The following is a 22,713-nucleotide window of genomic DNA, read 5'->3' as shown; positions in this document are numbered from 1 at the left end:
CAAATTTCAATTTGAAAAAATCGACAAAATTTGGTTGTTAATGGACCTCTTATTAGCCACGATGTAGATACTGAACCTAAATATATTGAATGGTATTCCACTATGAGCAGGCGATATATAACGAAAGCAGGAGCATCCTATCACTTGTTGGTTTGAGTTTATCATTTACTACGATTGTTTAATTTTGTTGCTTAACTGCGTACCAATATAATTTTTTAAGCCATTAATGTGTTTTTCAGTTCTTTTTCAATCCAATTTACCAAATATGACAATTTGCTACAAGGGTCTTGCATAGACTTACCTCAATATATCGAGTGCAATATTTCAATGGTGATGTTCCAATTGAAGAACAAGGTGATTCAGCAAAACATCAAGATGTTCGTATTCAAACTAATGTTCAGAATGAATATCCAACAACCCCACTCGATCATTTTACACATAGTTCCATGATGTCATCCCTCAACTTTTGAAGTTTTCCCAATAACCATGAGTATGCTAAATATAGAAGAAGTGCAAACTTCACATGTTCGTCAAGATGTCCTTGATCAGTATGTGACATACCGACATCGTGACGAGGGTATACATTTTACAGAGGAAGGTCATCCATTAAGTGTAAGAGACTGTGATCGTGGACAATTTAGACGTAATAGGGAATCTTCTTCTAGTCATAAATAAAAAGTATTGTACTTGTAATCAAATTCAAGTAAGAAAATGTAATTTTAGTCTACACCTCAAACACCTTCAACATCCTAAAAAAACCAAATATGGATGGTATATCTTGGAGTTTTTTTTATAAAAAAAATAAGATTATTTTTTAAAACAAAGTACAAATTTCATAAACATTAACCATAATCGTTCTTTAAAAAAATGTATACACATGAAAATATCAACTTTATAAATATTGAACATTATCTATTAAAATTAATATAGAGGATATCGAATTAATCAAAGAAACCTCAAGATTATTGTGTATATCAAACAAATCAAATTAAAATGAGTAACATTATTATAGGGTTAATTTTATAAAGAAATAAACTTTCTATTTTAATTTAATGGACGAATGCATCTCTTCAATTAGTCTTTTTATTTATTTAATGAACTGAAGGTGAACAAACCCATTCCAATAAAAACAAGATTTCACTCCCTTATTCCTACATAGTTTGACAACCACCCTTTTCCCTAATTAACCCCCAAAAACCAACCTCTTCATATGAAATTTAAGCATCCACATATTGAATCAACCACAACACTCGTAAACAGAAGGCGATTGATTAATGGTTAAACAGCCTGAATCCATCAGGCACTAGCATTACTCAACATTTCAAATCGATGAAAAAAAATGATCCAATCCAATAACGTGGACCATATACGTTCAGAGGAGAATTTGAGAACTTATTCGAATAATAATCTATCCTATAACTACAACCTCTTCTCAAAGGAAAAAAAACAAACTCAAGAAATCCTCAAAAGGGTTGAAAAACAACCTTAACGATATAACACAATGAAAAACGGCGAGGGAATTGAACTTAGGCATCGTCGAGAGCAAGGACGCCAGGAAGTGTTTTTCCTTCAAGAAGCTCTAAGCTGGCACCACCACCAGTGGAGATGTGACTCATCTTATCCGCAAGCCCAACCTTCTCAACAGCCGCAACAGAGTCGCCCCCTCCAATTATGGTGGTAACTCCCTTCCCACTCAGCTCTGCCAACTTCTTCGCAATAGCCTGCAAAAGAAACAGCATAAACCAAAGAACACCATTCTCAGTATCGTTCGTGTAGGTTTTTCATCAATAATTAGAAAGATTTCTAATTAAGGAAATTGCAAAAACCGCGCAATTAGACACCCTCAAGCTCTGAAGGGTTAATTGAACCTCAAATTACTATCATAAATTTGAGGGTCCAAATTTAACACTTATCTATAATTTATATTTGGAACATTCCCAGAACATTCCCGTTAGATATCCATTTTATACGAGTTTGAGGCTCAATTTTTATAGTATAAGGGTGGTTTTTGCAATTTGAGCTAATTTTAATAGTTTTGGAACATGTATACGGAAGGTGTATGAAACAAATGCAGAGTTGGTAGTTTTTTTTATATATAATTTAGCCTGTATATAACTCAAAACGTAAAACTGGTCTCCCCTATGGCATATACCTCTGTTCCAGCCGCAAACTTGTCAAACTCGAACACTCCCATAGGTCCATTCCAAATAATGGTTTGGGTAGAATCCAAAGCTTCACCAAAACTCTTGATAGAATCAGGTCCAATATCCAACCCCATCCAGCCATCTGGAATACTCGATGCTGCTACAACCTGAAAGAAAATGGTAAAACTACTTGCAATGAGAGAATGTTGAAGCTGAAATTAACATTTTCGATTGAAGAAAAGATAACTACAAACCTTGCTATCAGCATCAGCAGCAAATTTATCTGCTACCACTACATCAGTTGGAAGCAAAAGAGAAACTCCCTTGGCTTTTGCCTTCTCAATCAGTGAGGTGGCAAGGTCAAGCTTGTCTTCTTCCACAAGTGATTTACCCACTGCAAGACCTTGTGCCTTGTAGAAGGTAAAGATCATTCCTCCACCCAGGAAGAGAAGGTTAACCTTTTCCAACAAAGATTCAATCACTCCAATCTTTGACGACACCTTTGAACCACCAACAATGGCAGCAAATGGTCTCTTGGGATTAGAGACAGCTCCGACCAAGTAGTCAAGTTCCTGAATCAAAAGCACCATCAGTTGCACAATCAGGCATCTTCACAATAACCATCTAATGTGATTTGAGTGTTCATGTCTAATTCTCTAAACAAGAAAGGTGATATAGTGTGCAACAAACCTTCTGCATAAGGAAACCAGCAACAGAAGGTTTCAAGTACTTAGCCACACCCTCTGTGGAAGCGTGGGCTCTGTGAGCAGTTCCAAAGGCATCGTTAACATAGAGATCCGCCAGAGAAGCCAACTTCTTGGCAAACTCAGGGTCATTCTTCTCTTCCTCCTTGTAGAACCTCACGTTTTCAAGCAGCAATACACCTCCCTCGGGCAATTCAGCAACCAACTTCTCAACTTCCTCGCCAATACAATCATTAGCCATTATCACCTGTTATGGGAGGGGAAGCGAAATTTCAGTAATCGGTAACGTTATCATCAAATACAAACACAAATCCCGAGAAAAAGTGTGTGAAATGTAGATGTCACACCTGAAGTCCAAGGAGCTCAGAAAGCCTGGGAACAAGAGGCTTCAAACTGTATTTTGGTGTTACACCCTTTGGACGTCCCTGAAGAACCAGAATAATCGATAACAAAATGAGCAAAGGCAATAAACAAAATGAAAATTCAGCAAGTTTGGAAAGGGATCCAGAATTGATGCAGACTAAAGGACTAGAACAGAATAAATGAACTCAATTCTTTTCAGTATAAAAGATCATATTATTTGATCAAGCACAATAGAATATTGCATAACGACACTCTAAAGATTTACTTGCGAATACAGATTCTAACTCCGAAGGTCGATGAGACTTCCAATTACTTGACACTCTGAATATTAGATCCACAAAACTGAATCATGCACGCCACGAATAACGGAAGAAAATTATACATTAATCTAAATTCACAAAACAATATGTGAAAAGAATGGGGAAATGATGACGATCGTTCCTGAAAACCAAGGATCGAAACATAGAATTCTCAGAAATGTTATAAAATGCAACGATAGAAGGAACCTAGAAACTAAAACTACGGAAAGACACGCCAGACAGATAGATCTCACAAGAAAGAGAACAACGAAAAGAAAATGAGGTGAAAGAGAAGAAGAATCACACCAAATGGCTGGAGAGGATGACCCTAGCACCATGGCTAAGCAAATACTGAATGGTAGGCACAGCGGCACGGATTCTGGTGTCATCAGTGATGTTGAAATTATCATCCAAAGGAACGTTGAGATCGACTCTCACAAACACCCTCTTTCCCTTCAAATCAGCCTCCTTGAGAGTACCGACGCTCCTTTTGGTTGCCATAAGAATCGCCTGCGAAAAATCACAATATAAAATAAGGAATCAAAAAGGAACCCAGATAAGAAAAAGGGAGAAGATGAGATTGGTGGAACTTACGAGGAAGAAGAAAGACGAGAAATTAGGGAAGCGGTGGAGACTGGAGAGTGAGGTGAAACAAATACGAAGAAAATGGGGAAGGGAGGATGAGGAATTTATAGATGGAAAATGGAAAATAAGGGAAGCGGACACGTGGTGAGTAGCGGAGATCAGCGGCGGTGTGTGCGGGTTGGGGTTTAGACCTATTTGTTGGAGTTAAACTTAAAAGGGCAACCGAAGCGAATACGGTGGGAGTGGGATGGTGGTCTCGTCTCTCTGTGGTCTTAGTAAAATCCCTGGTTTTTAAAACGGTTCTTTTTCCTTTTCCTTTCTTTCCTTTTTGTTAAAAACTTTTTTTTTTTTTTTATCACTTTTTAGTTTTTCCCTTTACCACATGCGAGATTAGAATAAAATTTGTTGATAATACAAATTTAGCCACTATCCTAAATAAAGATAGTGTAAAATGTTGCTGAGATATTTTTTTTCTCTTTTATGAGATGAATGTTCTGAGGCTTTTTTTTTTTTTTTTTTTTAATGGGACTTGTAATAAGGTTGTTCATGTCTTTACGATGGTAGAGGTCTGACTTTTCTGTAATATTTTTTGTGGTGTCTCTTCCCCAACTAAGGAGTTAAAAGAGTTTTTTTTGGTTTGGTCCTTTCCCAGACAGGATGTCCTCCACTTTGTTAAAAGACCTTGACTGTATTTAATTTTATCTTCCGCTTTTTAATATATTTTCTCTTTAAAAAAATACTAGTCACTTGTGTTATGCTAATTATGACTTTTTTTTTCTTTTATTTATTATTCTCTGAACATTATTTTTATTTTTATTTTTTTTTAATAAGATAGAGATAGGGGATTCAAATCATATATCCTTTGGTCGCTAAACATGATTATAGTTTTAAATTTTGTAGGGTTTTTTAGTATGATAAAGATAAGTATATGAATTTAATCCTCTAACTTCACATAAAGAATACATGTAAACCATTTTTAAGCTAACAATACATTTTGTCCAAGTGAGTTTAATAATTGACATGACCTTCTTTTCTAGTAATGGGAGTTTTATTCTCATTCCCGTAATTATTGTGCTAACAAAATTATAATAAATGTTAATTATTGTTTAATGTTAGTATCGTAATTTATATTAATATTTACATATTTTGATCGTTTGTCTTCCATCAGATCATAAAAATAAAATATTGTTTTGCTTATGACTGATTTTAAGTAGTTTGATTATGACATTAGGTTTAGGGATGTCTTTATCCACCAATCTCTTCTCATGTCTTTGTTATGCAGCAGTTATCGTTAATTTTATATATTATTGAATAAATCAGAGTACATAATCAACATTTTACAAGGTGAATAAACAGACATCAATAAACCACTAAATGGCCATTTGGATTAACGTTTTGTAGATGTCCGAGAATAAATGATGTTTGAGAATAGGATATCTAGGAATAAGATGTCTGGAAAAAAAAATAACTGTGTTTGGTTATGTACGAGAATGGGAACAAAATGTCCAAGAATGTGTTATACTTTTTTTTGCAATTATAATATATAACATTAATAATAATTAATTTTTGTTTGACAATTTATTTTATTACATTGAGTTATTAAATCAATTTTAAGCCATTAAAATTTAACTAAATTTACTCACTCATCCTCCAGTTTAATATATTTATTATCAATTAAATTTTTTATTGCACATTTATATTATCAATTTTTATTTTTAAAAAATATTAATAATTAATTTAAATATATTTTTTTCTTTTGTAGATTTTTTAATTGAAGAATTAATGAACTAATTGTTTAATGTCAATTATAAGCCCTATATATATACAAAAGAAGTTGATATAAACTAATTGAATTTAAATCACTGAACAATATTTTTAATTTCAAAAAAATAACTATGATTATAGATTAAAACTAGAAGTACAAGTGTACAAGATTATTTAATTGAAAAACTTAACTTATTTTATCATTAGTTAATTAATTAATATTTTTTGTAAAGACTAATAAATAATTTATGATGTTAATATATATGTGAAACCCGGATTTCCATTTTTCTTACTTAAGCAGGTGGAAGTTAAATTCTATATTAAAGTGAAGGAAATTTCTAAGTGTTGAATAGATTTTCCTTGAGTAGTTTGAGATAAGCCTTAACTAGTAAAAATTGGGTTAAGTATAATGCCAAAAAGGAATTATGCATTGGTGTGGTGTCATGCATTAGCCATGAAGCTTTTAGAGGTTATTTGGGGCATTGAAGGAAGTCAAAGTGTGACCAAGAGAAACGCATGCGGCAGCCAATATCTTGAGAGGTTAGAACAACGCATGCGGCGCGATGGATGCGATGGTTGCGGCAGTACTACGTGAAGGCATACGGTGATGCGGCCGAGGGCATGCGGTGATGCGGCCTATGGTATATGGTCGATGGTATGTGTGTATGCGGTCGAAGGAATGCATTGGTAGTATGCGATGGAGGCATGCGGCGATGCTACGCGATGGTATACAGTGATGCTGCACAATGGATGTGATGGCATGCGGCGATGGATTCAATGGATACGATGGATGCGGCAGCCTTACTAAAGTATGAGCTAGGTGATGGAACGAGCTAAGGTGGACGCATGGTGATTTGTCCTTGCATTGCTAAGGCTTGCGGTAAGAAGGTTCATGAGGTTGGTTGCATTGGTCATAAGAGATGCGTTAGCAAGAACCTAGGCGATGGTAAGCTATGCCTTAAGGTGTTGAGTTGAGAACTAAGTCGATCCAAAGGTTGTTATGCGTTGGTGATATGCTATGAGCCAAGGACATCCAAGGCATGTGGACGCATGCGCCAATTAGTGGTGTCCGGACATAGGAATTTTGCGGCAATTGGATGGCGCATTTGTGGTTAGATGAACGCATATGAAGGATGGACGCATTCAAGGATGTCATCCGGACATGTGGCTTGTTAGGAAGAAACCTTAGGCCTTAAGAAAATGAGGTGGGTGCATAAGAAGACATGTAAAATTGAGGGCTATGCGTTGGTAAAAGGGGAGCAAGACACCTTGGGTTGCGATGACGCAAGATTGCGTTAATAGTATAAGGAAAAGACACTTGGACATGCGGCCAAGTAGGAGGTATCGGCCTTAAAGAGATCTTAGATGCCTATAAATAGGGCCAAGGACTTCAGATGAGAACTCAAATTCTCTTCAAAGGACATAAATAAGAGTGTATTGGGAGGAGACTATGCATTGATGTGAGGCCATGCGTTGGTCAAGAGGTTCCAAGAGGGGAAGATGTTGTCGGACAGGAAGGTCTAGAAGTAGCATCAACTTGGGACGAGGAGTTCTCCCAAAATACTCATGCATTTGGAGTGATCCTAAAGCCACCTGAAAGCCATGAGAGCCTAGTTTTCAGGGTAAGGCTGCCGAGGCTAGAGAATGAGGAAAAGACAGAAGGGTCGAGCTGTCGGTTAAGCTGGTCTAGTCTTGATGTTTTGAATATTCCGGCCAACCTACGAGAATTTATGAGCTAAGATTTTGAAGTAAGCTTCCTAAGACATTTTAGAGCATATTTGTAGAAGGAAGTATCTCGAGATAAAGCCTAGAACTATGAGTGATTTGAGCATTAAATTGAATATGGATCGTAGGGTTCAAAAGGGAGCCCGAGGTGATCGAGGAACTTCTAGAGAGAAAGGTTCCTAAACGATCAAGGTGAGTGGTACTTTCCTTTAAGTATTAGAGCATATCTTTTAGAGTAAAATGTATATGCTTATGCTTATAAATGAGTACCTAGTATAAGAATGAGATTATGTGACCAGGATGGTCAGGGGGTCAATAGACCTAATTCCTGAGCCCATAAGCAAAACCTCACGGGATGGTCAGGGGACCGAGAGGTCTAGTTCCTGAGCCTGTAGGAGAATCCTCGTATAGGATGGTCAGAGGGCCGATGGGCCTAGCTTCTGAGCCCATGAGCGGGGAGTCATGTGCACATAGAAGACAAAGGGAACGAAAAGATTAAGCGTTATATTTAATAACAGTTAACTATCTACCGTGTGTGTAGGTAAAGAATAAACTCATTCTAAATAGTTATCAGTTTAGCTATCTACCGTGCGTGTAGATAGAGTTGAGAACAAACTCGTTCAAGGCTGAGGTTTGAATGTAATCTCGTATTTATGATATGTTTGTTATTCATGAGTTGAAATAGACTCTAGAAGTTTCTTACCACTCACTGAGCTTTGTAAAGCTCATCCTTTTCTTACATGTTTTTCTTCCCATGTAGCGAAAGGTGAGGAGTTCCAAGGTGCTGCTAAGGCCAAGGTCTGCCACAAGCCACTGTTACACTACCGGGTTTTACAGTTATTGTTGTAAACTTTGTAGTTAAGTCTTGGAGTTGTATAAATGTTATGTTGTAATAAAATTGGCCTACTTATTCAGTTGGTTGTTGAATTTGTTCATTGGTATCAGAGTTATTTTCGCAAGAGTTATTAGGCAGTAAGTGTCAACAAAAGGGTTGATAACTACTGTAGTTATATCCTTTCCTAGGCTCAGTTGGACTGTAGGTATCACTAAAGGGTGGTATCTGCAGTCCCTCACGCCTCTCCTCGGGCTCAGGAGTGCGGGTTCGGGACGGGGTGTGACAATATATTACCAATAAAAATGGATGTAAGCAAATATAATTATGGATATTCATGTTTTTTAAAAAGATTATGGTTTTTCATATCAACTCATAATAGAATAAATTATTATATTAACATTATTATTAATAAAATTAATTATATATGTCAATTATAAATTTAATTTAAACATATTTATAAAAAATAATAAATAATAAATTAACCAATATCAATAAATAAAATGGAAAGATAAAAAATAATAGAGAGGAAAAAAATCATTGGAAATGGAGAAAACCTGTCTATTTGGGTGGTTATGGAAAACCTCCATGGATGGGAATATGAAATTTCTTGGAATAAGATATTTTCATTCCTAAGGTTAAAAACTTGTACCAAACATGATGATAGAATATCATTTATCATTCTCACCTCTTATTCTCATGAACCAAACAGGGCATAAGGGGTGTTTGAGGCAATAAGTTAGTTATTATAGTTTGTGTTTGGTTATAGATTATTTTAGTTTGCGTTATAATAGTATGTATTTGAGATGTAAATTATTTTAGTTTGAGAAGGAAATAGTAAACATTGTAGCAAATAATAAAAAATGATGAATATAAAATAGTAAAAGTTGTAGCAAATAATAAATCGTAACAAATGGGGGTTTTGAAATAGTGTTGAATATAGTTAATTGGAGAATTCAAAATAGTATTTACTGTAGTAATGGGCGACTATTATAGTCTTAGGATAATCTTTGTCCCAAATATACTCTAAAGAAAAATACATAAATGAAAAATATCCAAAAAGAAAAATAATAATGGAAAATAATAATTAGTAATAAACTCTAATTTCCTTTTAATACTCCCACTCAAACTCAAAGTGGTAGATTGGCGAATAACTTAGATTGTAAAGATAACTTCCAAAACAAAACTGTAGATTTGGGATGGAAATAGTAACCCACGAAGAATGGAAACATGAAGTAAGCTGAAAACAAAAACTTATGAAGAATGGAAAATAAACTTCTAGGCTAGAAACGAAGATTCCTATAGAGAGATCGATAACAAAACTTATAAAAAACTGATTGAAAACGGAACATAAATCCACAAACGTAAAGTGAATGAAAGCAGTTAAACAAACCAAATCAAATGAGGCAAACAACTAAATTGAACCAAGCTAGAATGAATGAATCGAACCAAAACAGTTGATTTGAACCAAACCGAATTAACTTAACTAAACTTGGTTGATTAAGCTTAACTAAAACTTGAAATTGGTTTGTGATAACTTGTAGAAATACAAGTTATTGTATCTTTTTACTTACAATTATGAAAAATTAGAGGAAAATGCATTAGCTTGATATGAAATCCATGTACATTATACTTTGCATTCATGCGTTCACAAAAACTAGCATCCTAAAAAGTATAGAATTTAACTTCATTAAACGTAGGATTCTAATGAAAAGAGGCAAAAATAACAAAGAAAACAAAAACTGCAGCCATTGATGCATAGAAATAGATCAGATCGACGCCCGATTTGTATGCAAAAAATCATGTGTTGAGCAAAAAAACATGAAGAGAGAAAATGACAAACGTGTGGGCGGTAGATATCAAATCAAAATGCAAGTTGGTAGGTAGCTGATTTGAAATATTCACAGTAGAACTAATGGACTTGTGATGCGAGCAGTTGACGCAACATGGTATGGAATTAAATGCAAAGGTTTTAATGAATCATTATAAAGAGACAAAGAAGCTCCCCTCTTGACGCCTATAAATAGCCCATTAGAATTTTGCTAAGTATCGAACTTTCCATCTAGAAGCTTGGTGGAAACTCTGCTCAAACTTCACCTCAAATCCACCACTGTTATCAATCTTTCAAGCTTTTTTTTGGAGAATGCAGAGTGAGAACTTAATCTTTTTATATGGAAAAGGAGAGAGAGCTAGAGTTCCACCACCACCATTATTACCACTATTGAAGGAACCACCATATAAGCTAAAAGGAGTAAGATATTGCGATCATCGGCTTGACACTTTCATTCTCCATCCTTATCGTTTTGTTATTATTATTCACACTTGTATTACGTCATTTGGGATTGAAAGACTCATTTTCTTAATGTAAATACGATTTTTTTTACCATATTCCATATATTCATGTCTTCGTTTTCGTTTATCATTAGTAACTAAGTCTTTAATGGGTTAAGGAAGTCAAATTGACATTTTCTTTAAGTTTTACATAAGTTTTCATCTTGTTTAATATATGCCTATTATATTGCTTGAATTTGATTGAGAGATTGATTTAAGTAAGAAATAATCATCTGTTTGAGAAAGTAAATGATCGTGAATCTCATTAAACAATAAGAGAAGTAACTTTAGAAATAAAGTTAACATTTTGTCTTAAATTAACTCAAGCATCCTAAAGATAGGGTATTATGGCTTAAAAACACCAAGATGTGAGCTCTTTATTTTCATAAGTTAGTGGATGAATGCATGAGTTATGTATTACTTGGTAAAATGTTAGTGAACCTTTCTTAACCCTTTTTTTCACCTGATATTTACTTCAATTTTTCTCATGCTATTTCATTGTAGTTGTAATTACCACCATCATTTTCACTTTATTTTCACACATCATTATTTACAGCCATTCACATCAATCTCCATCACCCACTTCCACACACTTCTAATTTGATCCATTAGTTAGTAGAACAAAAAATTCTCAACACATACTTTAAAATAAAAACTCATCACGTTAAGATCAAGCATTAAATTCAAACGCATCTTAATCGATTGTCCTTGTGTTCAACTTTGGATTCGTTAGGACTCTATTTAGGCTTATACTTGGGTCTGAATAGATAAAACATTGTGTTTAAAGTATATTATTCATTCCATTTAGAGGTTAAGGAACGATATAAGGCTATAATTCATTTATCTTATATTGAACGCGAACGATTTGTCTAAATTGCATTGAACTGATCTAACTGAAGCAAGATGAAGAATTGAACTAAATGGCTTGAACCGAACATAGGCTAAAATTAATTAAAAAAACAAAAGGATTAAAACGTAAAATTAATTAAATAGGTGAACCAAACCAAATCAGATTGGTCTGAATAAATTGAACCGAATCATACTAATTGAACCAAAAAGAGATTACTGAATCGACTAAACCAAATGGACTGAACCGAACCATTGTGAATGAGTCGAGCCGAATGTGACTAATTGAACCGAATACTGCATTTTAATGACCCGACTTTCTTGAACGGGTATTGGACCGTTGCTCCATACATGCATAAATTTCAAAACGACTCATTCACAAAATTTTTCTAAATCCAAAAGAATTTCATAAAAATAAATCACCATTATAAGATCTGAAAAGAACATAAAACCATTGTTCGGGGTACCCTTTGTTGGGAATGTCCTAAACTCGCAGTTCGTAAATGTTGTCAATGTTAGGGATGATGCCCTAAACTCTCGTTGGGTCCTGTAGTTTGTAAATACTATATTAAATAAGCGCTTGTGATGTAATAAAATATGATATTTTCTTCACTATTGTCTATGGAACATTGAATGTTTTAATTGCTTTACCACAAACTAATAAACTACGATCCCTGGTTGTCGTTGTAATTTAAGCATTTATGTGGAGACATACAGGTGGATCATGCCTTAAGTGATAACTAAAATGGTCTGTAGTATATGGATATAGAAGGGAAACCTTATCCTGGTGATGTTACAATTGCGACCCGCTTTGTAGAATAGTTACAAATGTTGTGACTTGCTACAGATGGTCTAATTCTGATCATTCATGTGGAGATATGCGTGCGGAGGTGTCCTATATAAAGGAGTTTGTATAAGGTCAGGCCACGAAGTGTTATAGTTTTGTTATATAACGTCGTTCGTGTTAGAGACTTCACTTCACTAGGATGACCATAGGGAACATGACCTCAATCCTAAGTAAGAGAAACTCCTGCCTTTGAGGGTTGTCATTTGATTTGCATGGGTGCAAGTGGCCAAATCGCCTACTCAAACTACCACTTTGGGGATTCGTCTAATTTGAGAGCTGGGAACTCAACTACACAAGATTCAATTCACTCATTTCCTGAAGCAGAGGTAAGTAGATAGATTGCTCCCTTAAAGGCTAATTCTGGGGCTTGAACGATGTGGCGCCACACATCTTCTCATGGCTCGAGAGGTGTCCACACATAGTAGGACTATGTTGTATTGTACATTAGAGGGATCAGTGGTACTTAAAGAGTTAAATGTAACCATAGGAGCAAAACAGTAAAATGGCCTAGCTGTACTTACAAGCATCTGTGAAGGGTTATCGTACTATTGATTGGTTATATCTGATGGACACAGAAATATATCTGTAGTGAGAATAGTGCAGCTGTCGGTCTTTAGTGGAATGTCTGACAGTTAACGGATGGTGGATCTTGTGGCTAAAGAATTTTGTCAACTATTCACGTACCGTTAGAGCTTCGAGCCATAGGTCCATAAGGTCCCCTTAGTAGCTCAATGGATTCAAGTTGAGAATAAGTTTTTGGGTCAGTAGTTCAAATTGACAGGAGGGAGTTCAATTATATATGATATGATTGAATTGGTCAATTTTTTATGATATGGTTGACATGATGTATGAGATATATTGATTGGAGGAAAAGGATATAAATATGATTTATATATAGTATAAGAGAAAAAGGACTACGGTTCATATGTTGCATATGATGTGATATTGAACCATAGGTTATAAATATAACCATAGGGTTTTTTCCGTAACAGAATGAGATAGTGGGAGGTTGTAATCAGTTTTTGTAACTGAAGGATAAAATGAAAATGGTTTTCATTTTGCAAAGAGATAAGATAATCGTTCATCGAATCGGTACACTGCCCATCGCCTGGAAAACTAGAGCATAAATGATAGCTCAAGGTTTACTAAACGAATGTGTACACACGCGTATGTCCTAAACGATCGCATAGTCTCAACTAAAGTATCATCTAGCTTTTTCTAAGCGATCATATGCCCGAGCGATTTTACTAAACGATCAGTCTCAGTTTACTACACGATTGTGCACCTTTTTCTAAACGATCAAGCACTCGTCTATACGATAGACTTCAGATATCTCCCACTTGTTTGGTCGTGGTAAACAATTGTTCCTTCCTCATTCCCTCTACCAAATCCAACAGAGCCCACACCTCTTGGATTCTCACTCCAAGAATACCAAGGTTTTTGAGTAGTTGCGTCCTTCATTGTTACCTTGTTCGTAAAGAGTCCGTTTAGTGGTAGATGACTGTGAGATTTAGTGGATGATAGGCTTGACGATCTCAGCGACAACGAGATTGGCTGGATTGACGAAAGCGAGATTTAAAGCGAAGAAGTGTTCTTCAACTGGTATGTATCTCATTCCTTTGTTGTTTAAAGTTCAAAGCATGTCATAATTTGTTGTTAAATGCATAACTAGTATGTTTGATTGTGAATGCGGTATTTCTATCACAATGAATTTGGAACGATCTTGCTTACGCTCAGAGGTGCTCTTTGATAAGAGTTCCTTCAATCAACATAACTATTTATCAATAAAAATGTTGAGTTTTTTAATCAATAAATTATTATTGATATTGCATCATTTTATGAAAATCAAATAAACGAATCCATAGTTATAACATGAATACTTTAAACTTACGTGACGACATAAAAATGGATCAAATTTTAGTATGTAGCCAAAATGGTCTATAAGTATACGGATGAGATTGAGTACCTCATTATTGGGATTGATGTCCTGAGTCTCGTTGTTTTATAAAGATACACATTGTTTGATGAATCAAATAATTGTTATTTAATTCTGACATTTACTCATATCCAATAAACAAAGCTCCTTGGTTATCTTATGTGAACTAAGCATGTGTATGTGATATACAAGTGAATCATGTCTTAAGTGATAACCTAAATAGATATGTAGCATAAGGATTAAAGTGAGATACCTGATCCTGGTGACACTACGGATACGACCCGTTTTGTAGAGGTTTGCAAGTGTTGTAAACTACTATAGATGGTAGATCCTGACCATTCATGTAGAGACGTGTGAGCGGGGATGTCCTATACAAAGAGTTTGTATAAGACCTGGACCACGAGATGACTAGACGTTGTATATAACGTCGTTGATACTAGAGACTTGCATCTCACCTAAATGACCATAGGTGACACGACCTCAATCCTGAGTGTTTTGGGAACTTCTGCCTTTGAGGGTGGTCCTTTGATTAGTGTGGACGAGAGTGGCCAGATTGCCAACTCAACATGCCTACCTTTTTGGGGACTTGTCTGATCTGGGAACTGGAAACTCAATGCACAAGATGGAATTCACTTCTTTCCCAAAGCAGAGATAAGTAGAGAGATTGTTCCCTTAAGGGCTGATTCCGAGGCTTGAACATAGTGGCCACAAATTTTCTTTAGAAAAGAGGACTCAATCATAGTAGGACTATGATTTATGTTCATTAGAGGGATCAGTGGTACTTAAGGAGTTAGATGTAACTATAGGAGCACAACGGTTATTAGCCCAGCTGTACTTACGAGTGATCTGTGAAGGGTTGTCGCACTACTGATTGGTTAAGATGGACACATAATATATCTGTGATAAGAAGAGTTCAACTCTTTAGTGGAGTGCCTGACAGTTAATGGATGGTAGATCCCGTGACTAAAGAGTTTAGTTAGCTATTCACGTACCGTTTGAGCTTCGAGCTACATGTTTATAAGGTCATTTGGTAGCTCAATGGATTCAGTTGATGATCAGTTTTTTGTGTTGATTTGAAATGTTCAAATTGACAAAAGGTATTTTGATTATATATGATATAATCAGTACGATGTATGAGATAAGTACCATGGAATAGAAAAAGAACTATGGTTTATATGTTTCATGAGATGAAATATTAAAACTATAGGTTATAAATATAGTATGATAAGTTGGTTATCATTTATATTTATAATAATATTAATTATGGATAATTAAATATTTTTCTTTAATAACTAATTGAGTGGGAGGTTATTGGTGGTTCATAGTAACCGTGAGTTAAAAGGAAAATTATTTTCCTAATTTTAGTAAGTTTTTACAAAAGATCAAAAATTATTTTTTGAGATTTCTCTCGCAAACTCACGGAATCTTGTCAAGTAAATACGGATTAACTAAGCGATAGCTTGAGTGAAGGTGTAGTATTTTGTAAGCGACAGACACTAAGCTAAACGATGAGCTAAACAATCGTTTAGCTTTTGCTAGATGATTGCTTAGTTTTAGCTAAATGATTGGGCATCGACCTATGTGATAGGTTTCTGTCTTCTCCCACTTGCCCAATCGTGTACACAATTGTTCTTTCCTCCTTCGTCTACCTCATACCAAGTCCACACAGAGCTCACCCTTTGGATTTTCACACCGAGAATACCAAGGTAAGTCTCTAGTATCAATGGCGTTATATGTAGAGTCTAGTCATCTTGTGGTCCAGGTCTTATACAAACTCTTTGTATAGGACATCCTCGCTCGCATGTCTCTACATAAATGGTCCGGATCTACTATATGTAGTAGTTTACAATACTTACAAACCTCTACAAAGTGGGTCGTATCCGTAGTGTCACAAGGATTAGGTATCCCACCTTAATCCTTATACTACATACCTATTTAGGTTATCACTTAAGGCATGATCCACTTGTATATCATATATACATGGTTAAGTTCACATAAGATAACCAAGGAGCTTTGTTTATTGGATATGAGTAAATGCCAGAATTAAATAACAATTATTTTATTTATCAAACAATGTGTATCTTTACAAAACAACGAGACTTCGGGAGAATTAGGACACCAATCCCAACAATATCCCACTTATCTTTACTAATGAACAATACAATATAAAAATGTACAATATACAATAAACTAGGGCATACCCCAGTATCATCTCCCACTTGCCCTAGATAAGATGTCACATGTCCCACAGACCCAGACTTTCCAGGTGACCCTCGAATACTTTAGCCGTTAGGGCCTTTGTAAAAAGATCAACAATGCTGTGCTCCGATGCGATTTTCGTGACTATCACATCACCGCAATGCACAATCTCCCTGACTAGGTGATATTTCCGTTCAATGTGCTTACCCCGACGGTGACTCCGAGGTTCTTTCGAATTTTCCATAGCCCCGCTGTTATCACAATAAACTGTGATAGGCAAATCCATATTTGGAACAACTTCCAAATCTGAAAGGAACTTCCTTAGCCAAACAACCTCCTTAGCTACTTCACAAGTCGCTACGTATGCGAATTTCATAGTGGAGTCCGCGACGCATCCTTGTTTGATGCTTCGCCAGACTACAACCCCTCCATTCAGAGTAAACACTAACCCTGATGTCAATTTGTAAGAATCTTGATCGGTCTGAAAGTCAGAGTCTGTGTATCCTATAAGGATCAGATCCTTATCTCCATACACAAGCATGTAATCCCTCGTTCTCCGAAGATACTTGAGGATCGTCTTGACCATCATCTAATGATCAAATCCTAGATTGAACTGATACCGACTGACAATCCCTACTGCATAGCAAATGTCGGGTCTGGTACACAACATTGCATACATCAAGCTTCCTACAGCAGAAGCATATGGAATCCGTCTCATCTTTTCAATTTCTTGAAGTGTCTTAAGACATTGATTCTTAGACAAAACAATTCCATGCCTGAAGGGTAACAAACCCCTCTTGGAATCCTGCATCCTGTACCTGATCAACATTTGATCAATGTACGATGCTTGAGCAGGGCTAACTGTTTGTTCTTATGATCCCGAATGATCTGGATCCCTAGAACGTACTGTGCCGCACCCAAATCTTTTATTTGGAACTAGGCAGCTAACCATTTCTTAATGTTAGTCAGATACCCTACATCATTCCCAACGAGTAGGATATCATTCACATACAGTACCAGGAAAGCTACTAGGTTGTTGATGATCTTCTTGTAAACACAAGGCTCATCAACGTTCTGGTCAAAGCCAAACGACTTGACAACAGTGTCAAATCTAATGTTCCAAGATCTAGATGCTTGTTTCTTTTGGGTTTTATGTCCTAAAAACTTGCAGTTTGTAAAATGATAAACATTTTTTATAATCAATATACTTGTTATTGATCTAATAAATTGTATGAAAGTCTAAATCCAATAAACTAAGACCCATGACTATTGTATGAGTACTTGAACTTTATGTTGAGACATAAGAGTGGATCGGGTTCAAGTAAATAGTCAACATGATATATGGTACGTGAATGAGGTTGGGTACCTTATTCTGGTAACACCATTGGATGCGGCCTACTCTGTAGTTGTTACAAAGAGTTGTAAAGTGTTAAATGCAATGTGATCCTAATTCGTACATGTTATGACAAGAGGAGTGGGGGCGTCCTATTCAATGAGTTTGCATAAGATCAAGACCAAAAAATAAGTCACTCTTACTTTATAACGTTGTTTACTATTTAAAACTGACTATTTCACCTAGATGACCTAGGTAACTCGATCTTAATTTTGAGCTAACTATAAACTCCTATTTATTCGAGATTGCCCTTCAATTTGCATAGTTGAGGGTTGGCTCAACAACGCCGGCTCAATAAGACTCTCATTTCAGGAGTAAGACCGGATAAATAGCTGAGGACATAGGGTGCAAGACGGAGTTCACGCCTACCCGATTTAGGGATAAGAGAAAGGTTGTTATCTCAAGTACTGAATCTAGGTCTTGAACAAGAGGCCCCACCCTCTCAGTGGGCTGAGAAAGTTTGGTTTGGTGATTGGATCACAAACCAGTTGTTTATTAGAGGATCAGTAGGGACTTGAGGAATAAGACGTAATCTCGGGGGTAAAACAGATATTTGACCCAGTCGTTATTACGAACAACCTGTGAATGGTCAACTTGCTGATTATGGTTAAATCATATGGACATAATATATCTACAGTGAGGGGAGTGCAACTATGGACTTTAGTGGAATGACCCATTAGTTAACAAATGGAAATTAATCTGGTCTAATAAGTTTAGCCAATTAATCTCATATCGTTGGAGCCCACGATCTGTAGGTCCGCGAGGACCCTCTACTAGCTCTAGAATAGCGCGATAAGTTAATTTAAAATATTCAAATTAGAATTAAGGGAATTAGTAATTATATGAGATATAATTATGTTTAATTTTAGAATTAAACGGAATAGGAGAATTTATATATTTAAATATGATTTAAATATATAAAGATGGAAATGTGTTAAAATTAATTTAATATTTGATATTAAATTAATTAAGTTTTATTTAATAATTAATTTATGAAATTAATTAATTTTTTATTTTTAAAATCAAATAGATTTTTTAAATCAAAATTTGTTTTTTAGATAAAATTGAAAAATTGGAAAACTATAACACTTAAATGGAAATATGGTTTTTTCCATTATCCATCTTTGAACTAGCTCACACATGAAGCAATGTATTTGCCTTGTCTTCTCCAAGCATGAGTTGCAACTTATGTAGCTCTTCTCTTTACATATTGATCTGCAATATAATGAAGAGATTGGAGTAAAAATCGGGCATGCAATCTACAAAATTTTGACAGAAAATTCGGTTTGAAGAAAGGTTCTTCAACAAAAGTTGCTGCAGTGAGCTTTTCTCCTTCATCCCTTGATTCAAGCTTGTTTTGAGTCCCACAACTCAATCTGGAGCACCAAAAGAATAATGAGGAAGATCTTGGGGTGATCTACAACAAGATGTGGAGAAGATAGCAGCTGGAGATGGAGCTTTGAAGAAGTTCTACAAGAGGTATGTCTTGAAACCCATTTTTCTGCAAAAGCATGCTTTATATTTTGCCAAAATTAGTGAATTTGAATACTTAGATGATCCTTGAGCTTTCGCTGCAATTAATACAATCTTAAAGTTTTAGCCCATAAATGGACCTATCAAGCTTGCAAACTCTTTGCTCTTGATCTGGAATTATAAACCCTTATAGTTGAGTCTATAGATGGTCTCCTTAAGATTACCATTAAGAAAGGCAGTCCTGACGTCCATTTGCCATATTTCATAATAATAAAATGTGGCTGTAGACAGAAGAATCTTGATAGACTTGAGCATGACAATAGGTGAGAAAGTTTTCTCATAGTCAACTTCCTCAACCTAGGTATAACCCTTTGCCACGAGTCTAGGCTTAAGGTTTGCACCTTTCCATTTACACCCCTCTTTCACTTATAGATCCACTTACACCCAATAGGTCTTACCCCATTAGGTGGATCAACAAGCTTCCAGACGTTATTGAAGTACGTAGACTTCATTTCTTGGTTCATGGTCTTAACTCATTCATCTTTGTTAACATCCTCTATTACTTTATTAAAAGACAACGGATCATCGACCCCATCATTCGTAATGACATTTTGGGCTTCAGTCAAACCCATGTATCGATCCCGTGGGTTCATAACCCTCCCACTAAGTCGAGGAAGTCTTAACTCTTGAGCTGGTTGACTAGATGTTCCAACCTCGACAACTCTTGTTGATCTGTCGAGCTGTTCAACAACTCTTATTGAACCCTCGACAGTCGCAGTCTCACTGGAGATCCCACGTAAAACGAGCTTATTCCGTGGCTTATGATCCCTTATGTGGTCTTCTTCCAAGAAGATAGCATTTGTGGAAACAAACACTTTGTTCTCACTTGGATCATAGAAGTATCCACCTCTCGTTTCCTTGGGGTAGCCTACAAAGAGGCAAACATTCGAACACGGTTCCAACTTCTTTAGGTTAGTCGCTAGCACATGTGGCGGAGAGCCCCAAATCCTGAAGTGGCGTAAACTACCTTTACGACCTCTCCATAACTCAAAAGGTGTTTCAGAAACACTTTTTGAGGGAACGTTGTTCAGGATATAACATGCAGTCTGCACTGCATAATCCCAAAATGAGTATGGAATATGTGCATAACTCATCATATACCGAACCATATCCAACAAGGTTCTGTTTCTCCTTTCTGATATACCATTCAGTTGGGGTGTACCAGAGGCCGAGAGTTGAGACGTAATCCCATGTTCTATCATATAGTTCTGGAATTGGAGGTCCATGTACTCTCCACCACGATCAGATCGTAGTACTTTTATCTTCCTACCTAACAAGTTTTCAACTTCAGCCTTATACTCCTTGAACTTGTCAAGAGCTTCAAATTTATGTTGCATTAGGAAGAGATACCCAAACTTTGAATAATAATCTACGAAAGAGATGAAATATTCATATCCACCTCAAGCTCTAACATTCATTGGACCACAGAGGTCTAAACGTACAAGCTCCAAGGCTTCCTTGGATCTGTAACCTTTTCCAGTAAAAGGTCGTTTGGTCATTTTGCCTTCGAGGCATGATTCACATATCGGCAAGGAGTTTTCTTCTAAACTATTTAGCAGTTCACTTTTCACCAACTTCTCAATCCTATTGAGGTTGATGGACCTAACCTTAGATGCCAAAGATGGGCGTTGTCCTTAGGAGAAACTTTTGGTCTTTTGATTGTTGTTGTCGTACTAAACATTTCAGTGTTAAACAAGACTTTTATGACTAACGATCTTAGTACATATAAGTTATTTTCCATTGAACCATAACCAATCTCCATTCCATTCTTGAAAATAAACACATTATTCTCAAAAAATGAGACGGTGTAGCCTTGTTCAATGAGACAAGAAACCGAGATTAAGTTCCTCTTAATATGAGGAACTACAAAAACATTATCCAGTAACATATAACGTTTATTGTCAACAAATAACTTTGGTCTGCCTACAGCAACAGCTGAAACAACCTCATCAGTATCGACTTGAAGAGTCATCTCTCTCTGTGGCAACGTTTGCTAGGAACTAAATCCTTGGTAAGAGGAACTGACATGATTGTTAGCAACTGAATCAAGTATCCAGGTAGAATCATCATTCTCTACTAGACACGTCTCCAAGACCAATAAATCATATTTACTGTCTTGTCTCCTCTTTTTAGAGAGTAGTGGGATCAAGGTCATTTGCCACGAAATTCGTTTCACACGATTCTTTCCACTCTAAGTAATCGATCATATTAAAAACTTTAGACGGAAATACTAACAAGTTGCTGAAAAGAAAAACACATTGACCTATGTTAGGTTTTAAGCAAATACCCGTTGTAAAACAAAATAACATCCGATAAGATTTTAGCAAAACTAATATGAACCCTGTGTGACACCTAGTTTCGCAATGGCGCTTTAAAGGTTTAGGACAATAGTCACCGAAGGGAGGTCAGTTGTCCCTCTTTTGAATTGAGAAGTTCTCAACCAGTCATTAATACCATAACAACTCTTACTCTTATAACAATTAGCCATCATTGACTTAGCCAAGAGATCATTAACTTGCTTAACAATCTCCCGTAAGTGTGACCCACCATTTTAAGCCCTAGAGGTTCACCCCAAAAAGCTAATTCGAAGGGAAAAAATCCGATTGGGGCAAAATCTAAAGTGACACTATCCATTTATGGAGTTCACTTTGATCTTTACCAACTGCACAAAACCCATCCGAAGGGGGACGCTCAAAGGCGACACGAGGGAGTATAGAATGATCTCACTGTGTGAACTAATGACAGAGACCATAGGACGTGTTGACACACACCCTTCACCCATTTATTATAAACACTCTTTTCGTTCACCTTGATATTAACTCCTGCAAACACCATTCAAAGGGGGATGCTCCCAACGCACCACGAGGCCAAGCATGAATCTCACAGTGTGAACATACAGGGAGAAACGTGAGTGGAATCATAGACATATCAGATACATCTCCTCCTCCCACTGAGTATTTTATAACCTAGGGTTTAGCTTACTTAGAAAAAACACGACTAAGGATTTTAACTAAGTGACTTTTAAGTTTACCCAAGAGTAATTTTTTATCTTGGATAGTGAAACAACTTTTGATCATCATCCATTAAACTCTTTAATGGAGTCTTTGACCAAAACGTCGCATGCTTGTTGAAAATCTATCTAATTCATCTTTTCAGGTAGGTTCCCAGGTAGGGTGTTATGTTTCCGTCAACTTAAGAACCTCAGCCTAGCC

The 22,713-nt window shown here is 36.1% G+C and overlaps 1 protein-coding gene across 1 annotated transcript; it reads right to left on the bottom strand.

Moving 5' to 3' along the window:
- Positions 1–1,271: 1,271 nt before the first annotated feature.
- Positions 1,272–4,398, bottom strand: LOC120078297 (phosphoglycerate kinase, cytosolic). Its single transcript, XM_039032533.2, has 7 exons — positions 4,105–4,398; positions 3,817–4,020; positions 3,196–3,273; positions 2,835–3,095; positions 2,399–2,716; positions 2,153–2,311; positions 1,272–1,721 (listed from the first exon to the last, which is right to left on the bottom strand). The coding sequence occupies exons 2-7, from the start codon at positions 4,009–4,011 to the stop codon at positions 1,527–1,529; spliced, it is 1,206 nt and encodes a 401-aa protein (XP_038888461.1). The 5' UTR covers positions 4,012–4,020; positions 4,105–4,398; the 3' UTR covers positions 1,272–1,526.
- Between the last annotated feature and the right edge of the window lie 18,315 nt (positions 4,399–22,713).

The sequence above is a fragment of the Benincasa hispida genome, chromosome 5, assembly GCF_027475165.1.
Source record: "Benincasa hispida cultivar pf3 chromosome 5, pf3_genome.v1.1, whole genome shotgun sequence".
NCBI lineage: Eukaryota > Viridiplantae > Streptophyta > Magnoliopsida > Cucurbitales > Cucurbitaceae > Benincasa > Benincasa hispida.
The sequence above is the reverse complement of the archived record's forward strand: the minus strand, read 5'-3'. Positions and strand labels throughout refer to the sequence as shown.

Bases quoted from the DNA above. Each gene is read 5' to 3' on its own strand.
- LOC120078297 (XM_039032533.2), bottom strand. From the start codon at position 4,011: ATGGCAACCAAAAGGAGCGTCGGTACTCTCAAGGAGGCTGATTTGAAG. The intron at 3,274-3,816 runs GTGTGATTCTTC...CTGGTTCTTCAG, and splicing joins TCATCCTCTCCAGCCATTTG to GGACGTCCAAAGGGTGTAAC. The intron at 2,717-2,834 runs GTTTGTTGCACA...CTTTTGATTCAG, and splicing joins CTGGTTTCCTTATGCAGAAG to GAACTTGACTACTTGGTCGG.